Genomic DNA, 11,447 nt, shown 5'->3' with positions numbered 1-11,447 from the left:
ACTTGAACACAAACACTTTCTCTGTCAATGAAGAACTACAAACATGTCCTCCAAGTCCCAGGCCACCTCAGAAGGGCACGACAAAGGGAAGATGAGGAGATTTTCACTGACTGAAGGACTATGTGGGAGTTTTCTTCAGCTTCGTGTGGCTGAAAACGCAGTGATGCACATTTTTGGGGCTTGTTGTTCCACAGGGCAGGTTTTCCAGGAGAGTTTGCCCCTGCAGGGCAAAAGTTACCCGACAAACATCTTCCAGTATGTGTGTGAGTCTTTCTACCTGCGAGGAAAGTGGATGTGAAAATAACACAGGCTGAGTAATTTCCTCTTCCCTGCTCTCAGTGCTCTCCTTCTCACCAGGCGACCATTTTGGTACACCTGCATTTGCCCTCCTCCCCCTCCTCCTCCTCCTCCTCTCCTCCTCCCTCTCCTGCTCCCTCTCATCACCGCCCCCCGATGGCTCACGGCGGGGTGGCGGGCCACCGTCCTCTGCTTCTGCCTTCTCACACGACCGTGCTGATCCGGCTGACGGGTTTCGATTTGGGGCCGCCCCCTTGTCCTCCCCCCGCCCCTGGGTGCGGGGAGAGCGGGGCGGTTGAAGGGGGAGGCAAGGGGGAATGTGGAGGGGGAGGTGGGATGGAGGAGAGGGGCGGATACTGAGGGGCGTAGGGCTGAGGAGGCGTCTGGGTGACGAGGCGCGCCGAGGGCGTCTGGGGCGGTGGTGTGGAGAAGATGAAGTGGGTGGAGGGGGAGGCGGAGGGGGAGGGGCTGAGCGGGGAGTGTGTGTGCGCGACGTGGTTGTGAGAGTGTGTGTGCGCGTGGGGGTGGGGCTGAGAGTGCGAGATGGTTAGCGGGAGCTTGGCACCTCCACCTGGCCGTCCCACCACGGGGTGCGAGTGGTAGAGTCCGTGTGGGGTAGTGGGGGTAACAGGGGAGTGCGGGGATAGCGGGGGCGGTGTGGTGAAGCCCGAGGCCATGTTGTAGCGTGGGTGCTGGGCGACGCCATGTTGCATCCTCTGATGCTGGATATGAGAGGGAGCGCAGCCGGACGGGCCTTGCCGTCGGGGTGCGGAGAACCTGTGCGAGAGGGCGTGGTGCTGCGGCATGCTCTGCATGTGGTAACGGTGATGGTGGTGGTAGGGTGGGGGTGGTGTCTGCTGCTGCTGATGACCAGTAACACTGACTCCGCCTCCTCCACTGTTGCCGTGGCAGTACTGGGCGTGCAAAGCCTGGAGCTTGGACTGTCCCCCTCCCGTACCTCCTCCCCCTCCAACTCCTCCCGAGTCCGACTGGCCGAGGTTGGCTGATGGGGAGGGGCATGGGGAAGGGGAGGATGGGTGGGGGATGGGAGGCGCGGGGGCGGGGTAGTGGGGGGGTGATCGATATCATCAGGGGACTCGGGGGACCCTGTGGAGTTGGCGACGTCATCGTCAGGGGACCAGGAACCTTGCCTCTGCGGCTGCCGAAGAAATTCCCCAGCAGGCCGCCGCCAGTCGTTCCTCCCCCACCCACCATCCCTCCTCCGCCCCCAGCCCCTCCCCCGCTCACGAGTGGGGAGGTGTTGACCCCTCCCTGGTTGTGACAGAGCCCCGGCCCACCCCCCACCCCTGTACCGGGGCTCTGAGTAGGGCGGTGCGGCCGGTAGGCTGCTGGAGACGAAGGGACCATCATGGGGCTGTAGGAAAGACCTCCAGCAGGCAGGGGGCGCTGCTGGTGAGGACGAGGGCTGCTAATAATGGAACCCTAAGAGGAGAAGGAGTGAAGGAGGAAAGAAAAAAGAGAGAAGGAAGGAGAATGAAATACAGAACCACACGACCAGCTGGAAAATTAAGCTAAAAATTACCAGTTTGCCAAGAAAGTTGGAAGACAAAGCAGATTTCAGGAGAGACACATGGGTGAAGATGAAAACATGAAGTTGACAAATGACGATGCAGATGAATATTCTGCAGACTGCTGGTCCAGAGAGCAGTAACTGCGTAACATACATGCATAGCCTGATTCAGGACATGGATCTGACAAAGTCCAAGCCAAGGTTCATGGAAACAGTTCTGGTTCCACGTCGCATTTATGACACATTTACATCCTGTCGTCATCACCTTTGTGTGCTACATCTCCCCTGACACTAATTGGTTTAATGGCATGTTGTTGATGCAACTCATTCCCTTGGAAACTGTTTTCCAGCCACAAACAAACTGAACCACAGTTCAATTTGATCCAGAGTGGAACCACCTCTTTTGGTCGAACCAAATTTTGGTTCATTCGTCCGGAGGCACCTTTCACACCTGCGATTTTAGTTCGGACTGAACAGGTTAGGGCTGAAAGAACCTCTTGTTGCATGTTTTCTGTCTGTATCTACACTGTCAAACTATCCAATAAGGTGAAACTATCCAGGACTCTTAAGTGCTAAAGTTGGAGGTAATTGGACTTCTTTTAGGTTTCTTGAAGATATTTCACCTTTCATCCAAAGGGCTTCCTCAGTTCTAAAAACTGGCTGGAGGAGTCTCAGATATACGTGGTACTCCCTAACCAGTTTTTAGAACTGAGATTTCTTGAAGATGAGGTTTCTTGAAAACGTAAAAACCGGTTAAAAACTGTTTTTTAGAACTTTCGGATGAGAGTTGAAACATCTTCAAGAAACCTAAAAGACGTCCAGTTGCCTTCAACTTAAGCACTTCAGACTACCATGACCTGGATGACTGAGAACCTACACAGACATATCCAGGACTGTTTTGAACATCTGACGTTGGAAGTATTTCTCCAAAGATTGACATAAAGATCTCTGAGAGTCAATGCAGAGGAAGCGGTTATGGATAACTTCAAGTAAAGACTGCGACGTGCAGACCTGAGCGTCAAGCAAGCTGATCCCAAGTTCGAAACACATTAAAAAACAATGTAAACATGCAAAAATGTGTGTGTTGGTTTGCATGCAGCCGGTTTCAGCCTGATGACTGATGAAACCTCACAGTACATTGACATTAATTTGTTATGAATCACCACAAGCACACATGCAATCAGCAGGGAGTGTGACATGCTACCGTAACATGCCGGGAGGTCACATCACGCATGCTTTCAGCCCCCCCCAAACTTACTTCAATGGTACTGTCCAATGACCCCACACTGTTCCTACGACCTCGCTTCCCTGTTACCCAATCAGAATGAGGCAGGGTTAAAATTAGTTTGCCAAGAAACAGCTCCAACACGTAACCCCCTAAAACCACAGATTTTTATGACTGTCGTATAGGCTAAACAAACAAGATAAGTGAGTTTTAGAGGAATTTAACGCATTAAACCTTTAACACATAATCCAGTGGGCATTTGTCCAGGTATCCAAAGTTATGGCAAAGAACGTCCACTAAAGTTCTTGTGTTTGCCACTGACAGGCTCAGATTGTTATTCTAAGTGTCTTAGTGTCAATATGGATAGGATTCCTACAGACAGAGCTTTTTATTAAAGAGTAAGATCCTTTTATTTTAACCAGAAACATCACTATATATCCGTACCAGACTCCATTGACAAAAACAGGAATTTTACTGAGCAGAACACAGGAGCTGTTGGAATACCACTGCCTCCATCAGTTAGTTAGTTTGTGTTATTGTGTGACCTTCAGTGGTGGAAGAAGTAATCAGATCATTTATTTAAGTAAAACTACCACACAATAACACAAACTAACTAACAGATGAAGGCAGCGGTATCTGAGCACTTTGTGTGTTCTGTGAGGTAAATTTCCTGTTTCTGTTAATAGAGTCTGGTAGTGACTTCATATATTTTGTGTAAAAAAATCTTAATATTGTTGATAATAATACTCTGCCTCAACCTGCGACAATAATGAAATGCCAATGACTCATTTGTGCATCAGCAAAATAACCCAGTGATATTTTATATAGTACTGTAACTTCATTCTGCTGCATAATGAATACAAGATACTTACTTATATTGGTAAGTACTTTTTACTAATATAATACTTTAGATCTTTTACTTTAGTGGGATTTAGTATCTAGTATCAGTATTGATAGGATAATCCTTGCATTACTAATCTTGTTATCTCAGGTATCACAGTGAAATCACCTTTTTAAATTTTACGTTGTAGTTTCTGCAGTTGTCCAGTAGGTGGAGACAGAGCATCGCAGCATTTCATCAGACTTCCATCTTACTGTAATATTACCATTTTAGATTTCATCACTATTTCATCAGTTGCATAAGAGCACAGATGTAGGTTTGCTCTGAGTCACTGAGTCATAATAAAAACTGCAGCAGTGAACAGAAACAGTAAAATGTCACTGTATGTGTACATACTGATATTTGTACTGTGTATTTACAGTGTACTGTTACTCCACAGGTGACTATAAAGAGCTCAGGTGTGTGGTGATGGTAATGCTCAGTGTAACGTCCTGACCTGTTTCTGAGAGGTCTCTCAACGACGAGCTGAGCGCTGTGCGTTTGAGTCCGTCCACCGAGGCGTACGTGTCGTCAAGACTCGGCCTACCCAGGGTGCCGTTCACCACCTCGCTCTTCATGGGCCCGCTGCCAGTGTTGGCCCCGCCCCCTGACGTCCCTCCGCCTCCTGGTCCTCCGCCTGTCAACATGCCAGGACGCATCACACCTTTCTGCTTCTCGAGCTCGGCTGGAGAGATGAAGAGAAGAACATTAATACAGTCTACATTACTCCATCTGGTGTTAGTACTGCTAATACTTCTACTACCGCCTCTGCTACTACTACTACTACTACAATTACTTCTGCTTCTAGTACTGCGTACTGCGTACTGCTACTGCTACTACTGCCTCTGGTACTGCTATTATTATTATTGCTGCGTCTGGTTCTGCTACAGCTTCTACTTCTACTATTACCACTACTACTGCATTGCCCTTATACTACTACTGCTGCTGCTACTGCTGCTGTCCTGATACCACTACTGCTGCTGCTGCTACTGCCACTACAAGAACGACTGCTACATTTTATCACTATGACTGCTCCTACTACAAATACTGCCACTGCTACTACTTCTGCTGTTTCTATTACTGCTGCTTTTACTTCATCCACCACTCCTACTACTGCCGAAACTGTTGTACAACTTCTAATATTACTATCACTGCTAACACGAGTACTGCTGCTCCACCATTACCATTGTTACTGAAACTACTGCCACTACCACCACTGACACCACCACAGCTGCTTCTGCATCTACAACTACTAAAGCTATTACTACCTCCAGTACTGGCTACTTCTGTTCCTGCTACTTCTCTACTACCAGATGAAGTATACTTACACTCCACCCTGTACTTCTCCATGTCCTGGACCTCTGCGATGCTCTCTCGGAGGTCAGAGGTGAAGCGCGCTCGGTCCTGCTGGCTCGGAGCCGTGAAGATGATCAGGACCTTCCTCTCTCCTCCGGGGTTCGCCGACGTCAGTCTGATACCATGAGGGTAGTCTGGGTGACACACAACACAACACACAAACACACCATATTTTACACACTGTGGTTTCTGCTCTGATGCTATTTATAGCATTAACACAGTTTCTTTAGAGGTTGTTGGTTAAAGGACCAGTGTGTAGGATTTACTGACATCTAGTGGTGAGAACACAGATTGCAACCAGTTGAACACCCGTCCCATCACCCCTCACTTTCCAAGTGTGTCAGAGAGTCTACGGCGGCCATTAGGTGACAAAATGGTGTCTGCTCTGGGCTACTGTAGAAACATGGTGGTGTAGATATAAATGATATGATATAAATGGCTCATTCTAAGTGAACGAAAACACAGCGATTATTAGTCTCAAGTGATTAAACACTAATGAAAACATACCTATTAATATTATATTCATCCCCAGACATTTATGTGGCACCCCTGGGAACAGTTAAAGGTGCAGCTGTGGACAATCTTTAGGTGTGTGAGGGAGTCTGTGATGTACAGGGGTGAGGCCAGGGCTTTAAAATCAGTTCTTAAAGATACAGGGAGTTGGTGCAGGTTGTAAAACAGGATTTATATGATCTCTCATTTTGGTTTTTGGATTCTGGAACAGCTGCTTTGTCCAACATGACTGGACTCATTCTGCTCTATAAACAGTTTATTAGGTCCCTGTGTTATGTTTTATTTCCTATATATCTGTTACATCCTTTTTTAATGTCACTAACCCACTGTTTAAATGTTCATTTGGTATATTTGTTTACTGTATTTTGTTATTCTGGTATTTACTTCTAATATAATTCATCATAACTACTCACGACTCAAGACACCACCGGAGATGACAGGGTCAGAGGACAACAGGTAGACAGGTTTGTTCTAATGCATGCACACAAAACTGTTCCACTATCCCTGATATAATGTATGCCCTTACCCCCTTTACCCTGAACTTCTAACCTGAACCCTAAAACCAGGTCTTAACCCTCCAAAGAGCAGTCTCTATCTGTGGGGACCTCAATTCTTGTTCCCATGGTTACAGGAGTCCCCATGGCTTAGCGTGCATTCAGGTTAACGTCCCCACTGGGATGTAAGAACAAGCCCACACACACACACACATACACATACACACACACACACACACACACACACACACACACACACACACACACACACACACTTCCTACCTTCCTCCCACCTGATACACACACACACATATATACACTCATGCTCACACACACAGACACATTAAGGTGCATCCACCCACAGACAATACACACACTGTACTCACCCACCCACACACATACTTGAACACACACACACACACACACACACACACACACACACACACACACACACACACACCAGCAGTCGATGTATGATAGTGCTGATGAATCATATGGGACAATCTGTCCCGGTCACAGTCATCACCACAGTCTGCCAAGTTCCATTTGAGCTCCAACTGGAGAACCAGAACTGTCAACAACAACAACAATTAAACAACAACAACCAGCTAACAAACTAACAACACAACCACCACTGCAGCTTCAGCACACACTAACCCACAATGTCAGGTTTGAGGCAACACTGCAGACCCCACAAATAACTCACAAATAGCTGAATAATGTTGAGCTTGTAACGTGATGCAATGTCATATAAAGCGATGCAACAGAACAGAGTGGAAACGGTCAATATGCAGACGACTGGAACCAGGCTCTGATCACACTCAGGGCTTGATTACTCCAGGAAAAAAGTAGTGTGTGCAACACACTGCACATGTAGGACATGATGAAACCTCACAGTACATCGTAGGAAATGTGTTTGAGAATGTGTAAAGTGTTTATTGTCGTTCCCAGTGTCCACACTGCAGGGTGGAAATCGCACACAGATCAATATTGGCATTAAGAATTCATTCAATTAGGTCTGTTTGACGTCAATAAAGTGGTGCAGGAATGAGTCCTAAAACCAGGATGTAATTTAGCATGTTAGCATGTTAGCACTTCCTATATAGTTGTATAACAAAAATAGTTGTACAACAAAGGAAAAGAGTTGAGTCAAGTCAATTGTTGTTGGACAAAGGTCGGCCACAGTCCTCCCAATCTGCCGTTAGAAGGTGCAGGGAGACGGGGTTTCTATCGACACCTGTTGCTCTTTAAAGGGTAAAGAACGAGGGCTTAGCTTCATGTCGGCCATCACTTTGTGGGTGGTTCAGATACATTATACGCAGCCCTTTTTTGAAAATGGAGGAGATGCGATTTTGGAGCTGAACTCTTCAGAGTGAGGCATCCTGTTAACAGGTGCTGAGGCAGATTTGAAACGCCACCAACTCCAATCTGCTGCACCGAACAGAGAGCCAATTCATCTCTGCTGAAATAGAGGCTTGGAAACCACAAACACCCACACACAAACACAAACACAACACACACACACAACTCTGTATACGATTGTGTTAACATTATTATTGAAAAATGTGTTGGTTGAATGAGTCACGTTTTAAGGAATGCAGCTAAGCAGCCTTGTTTTCAGATTGACAGACATATATTTAGGAAATCCTGTGATGTGCTTCCACCGTGTTTCTTTGAAACAGGCTGTTGGTGTTTTCAGTATGGTGCACTAGCTACACTTCTGTAGACTGACGATGCCTCACATTTAAAGAAAAGGCTGGCAGACAGAGTGTCATTTCTGTAACTGGAGAGGGAAGTAACGTTATGTTTTGCCAAGTGATAATTAACAGATCGTTGCGAACATTTCCAACTGGGACAGAGTTTCCCATTTTTGTCCCACGTGCATTTTTGGTGCTAACTTCAAATGCAAAATCTAGCGTCATGCTTTGGCCAAGATGAAGTGTACTGGTTAAGATTTCACAGCTCCTGGGCTCAAAATTAACCTGCCTCAACTTTGAGATGCATTTTACCCCTACTGCTACTTCCTTACTACAATACATAACTGCAATCTTGGTACTACAGCTTCTTAATAAATTTGTGATCCCAAACCTTTCCAAAGTGTTTTAGTTACTGTACATAAACCATACCTAGAGATAATTAACCAAAAAAATTGGCACTGGAATGCAAATTGATCAAGAAACTGCCGATATCAATGTTTGGTTTGAACCTGTATGTCCTCATGTGTGTCCTGCTGCAATGCTGGATGCATTATGAGCCATAGTGCAACCTCAAGTTTCTTATATGCAGTGAAGTCCAAACATTTTAAAGTGGTCTCAGACTTGTGAACTCCACTGGACAACTTCTTGACGCATGTACACCTCCCGCAACCTCTGAATCTACATGTACCATACTGCAACCTCTTCAACTCTCTGTACCCCACGGCAACTTCTTGAACATACTGTATTTACTCTACTGCAACCTCTTGAACCATATGTGCCCTGCTGCAACCTTCTCAACTGTCTGTACCTTACTGCAGCCTCTTGAACTAATGTACCTTACTGAAACCTCCTTAACTGTATGCACTGTACTGCATTCTCTTGATCTCTTTGTTAACCCAAGGCAGGTGGCCGCTGGTTCTGCTCGAGGTTTCTACCTCTTAAAAGGAAGTTTTGCCACTGTCACCTAGTGTTCATGGTGGGAACTGTTAGGTTTCGCTTTCTAAATATTCTAATAGAAATATTACGGTCTAGACCTGCTCTATATGAACATACTGTATACAGCCTACTGAGCTGTGTTAACCCTTCTTCTGCAATCGCGCTGGAACTTCTTGACCTGAAGGTACCTGACAACAATGTCTGGATGCTCAAGACACCTTGCTGAAAATATAGGGTTTTGTACGTAAACCTGCTTCACCCTCTGAGCCCATTAGTGGCCTTATGCAACCCTCCTGAAATACCTTGTCCCCATTTTAGCCATGTTAGCAGCATGGCTCCGGTGATGGCACTGATTGTTGGTCAGTCCATCATTTTTCTCCAGAAGCAGTTATTGGATGGATTGTCATGAAATTCAGTGCAGACAGAGAATGAACTCCTTGACTTTTCACTCAGCACCAGTAGTCCATCACACTACCCAGTGAAATATTTCAACATCTATTGAATGAATTGGAACACAATCTGGTGCAAAATTTAATGGTACCAAGACAATGCATCCTAATAACTTCAGCGATGCCTGCATGATCTCTTTGGCATATGTCAACAACTATTGGATTATTTTCCCCAAATGTTAGCACAGAAACTCATCTTCCTCACAGAATGAACTGTAATCATTTCATCATCAATCATGTTTTTCCCAACTTTTCATACAGCCCCATCTTGACTGATATAGCCCCATCATCAGGCCAAAACTCTACTGCAACCTTTGGCACAAATGCAGCAATCTTTGGGAAACCACAACTCGCCCATTCTTCTAGATCACTTGTAACACTTTGCAGCCTTTCATTCCCTTCCCTTTGTATCCTTTAAGCATCCCTTGAGCTATACTGGTGTTTACCCATATTTAACCATTATATGATAGAATAGAAGTATGGCAGACCCAGTCAAAAACCTGCTGCTCCTTTGTAACTTACCAAACACTGTAGATTTGACAATGCTGATGCATTTGTCACAGTGGATCTCCAGAGAAGAAAAGTATAAGACACTGGACATACACGGCCCAGGGAGGTGACGCGTGGATATACATCATTTTTGACACAGTTTGCATACGTCTGTATGTGTTTGCCTCAGTGTATGTGCTGTGTGGTGTGTGTAGCCATATATCAGTGGGTCCGCTGACTATGCGGTAAAAATAGAGAGTTGAGCAAGTGCAATAGAAGAAGAAATAGAGATATAAAAAATAAAACAAAGAGAGGCTGAGACAGATGGAGAGAGCAGATGGACGAGAGGAGACGGAGATAACTAGAGAGAGTGTGGCAGAAAAGAGAGAGAGAGAGAGAGAGAGGGAGAGCGGTAGAAGTACTTACAGGTGTTTTGGAAGGTGTGGACCTGCATGTCCACCAGAGCAAACGATTGTCTGAAACTGTACGTAACCGAAGTCTTCTTTTTTTGGAAGATCTTCGTCACCTGAGGAGGAGGAGAGAGAAGAAGTCATGGCAGAGGAGAGAATAGAAAGACAGAGAAAGAGGAGGAGGGGAGGGGGGGGGGGGAGAGGAGAGGAAACAGCGAGAGACAAAGGAGGAGGGAGTGTTTGATTATGCTATTCTTTGTCTTCATTTGTTTCTTTTGTTCATGTCGAGGTGAGAGGTTTTTTTGAATTCCCTCTGTGATTATTTTAATCTCTTCTCCATAACTCTGCACAGATCCTCTGCTTTTTTTTGTCCCAAACTGTAAATAAATTAAAACAACTGAATTAGAGCCACTTAAAACACACTCTTCGTGACACCGACTGTATGTGGAGATTTACTCGCTAACGTGCTTTAAATCATTTATTTAGTCCGTAGAGCTTCAGTCAGAACCCTCCTGGTTCAAATTTCATGAAGTCGCACAGATTCATATTTGAAGCTGCTCGATGCCTGATTCAGGGTGTTTGTTTTGACCTTAATATGACCTTTGCATGATATTAAAACAGGGAGATCTTTCACCATGTTTATATGGGTTGGAAAGCTAAGTTATCCAGCAGTATGAAAGTAATTAGCTTTACTAGATGCAACATTAAAAGGATTTACATACTGATGCATCAATAAGAGTTTCAGTAAAAGGCATATAACAGCCCACTTAACTGAGGCATGAGGAAACAACACCAGCTCTGCTAATCATCTGACTAATACCATCCCTATGGTGAGGCATGGTGGTGGCAGCATCACACTATGCAGGGACAGTCTGAAGCCATGTTAAGTCCAATATTCCTGCTCTTTCAGCTCTGTTTTTGGTCTCCACCAACTCCTGAGGAAAAATATCTGTCTTTTTATGCTGGATGTTCCACTTTCTTCACCAGCTAGTCTCTAACTGTGTCTGTCTGGGAGTTTTTTAACGGCTTGGCTGGAAACAGCTGCGAACGCTGAGACTGAAATGCACAGTAAAAAGTGGGAAACAATAAAACACGAGACTCAATAAGTAAGAGTTGCTGATTAGGATTCCATTTATTCTCTGATAAGAAGTAAGACTTCCTAACATTGCT

The 11,447-nt window shown here is 45.5% G+C and overlaps 1 protein-coding gene across 1 annotated transcript in view; it reads right to left on the bottom strand.

Annotated features, from left to right (window-relative positions):
* Window positions 1-402: 402 nt before the first annotated feature.
* LOC108883149 (IQ motif and SEC7 domain-containing protein 2-like) overlaps window positions 403-11,447 on the bottom strand; it is a 133,422-nt gene continuing 122,377 nt past the window's right edge. Inside the window, 6 exon segments of the mRNA XM_018676047.2 lie at window positions 403-1,376; window positions 1,378-1,740; window positions 3,087-3,136; window positions 4,391-4,618; window positions 5,262-5,423; window positions 10,294-10,393. Of these exon segments, the coding sequence (XP_018531563.1) occupies window positions 501-1,376; window positions 1,378-1,740; window positions 3,087-3,136; window positions 4,391-4,618; window positions 5,262-5,423; window positions 10,294-10,393 (1,779 nt within the window). The 3' untranslated portion in view covers window positions 403-500.

The sequence above is a fragment of the Lates calcarifer genome, linkage group LG6 (assembly GCF_001640805.2).
Source record: "Lates calcarifer isolate ASB-BC8 linkage group LG6, TLL_Latcal_v3, whole genome shotgun sequence".
In the NCBI taxonomy this organism is placed as follows: Eukaryota; Metazoa; Chordata; class Actinopteri; family Centropomidae; genus Lates; species Lates calcarifer.
This window is presented reverse-complemented; position numbering and strand designations above follow the sequence as displayed.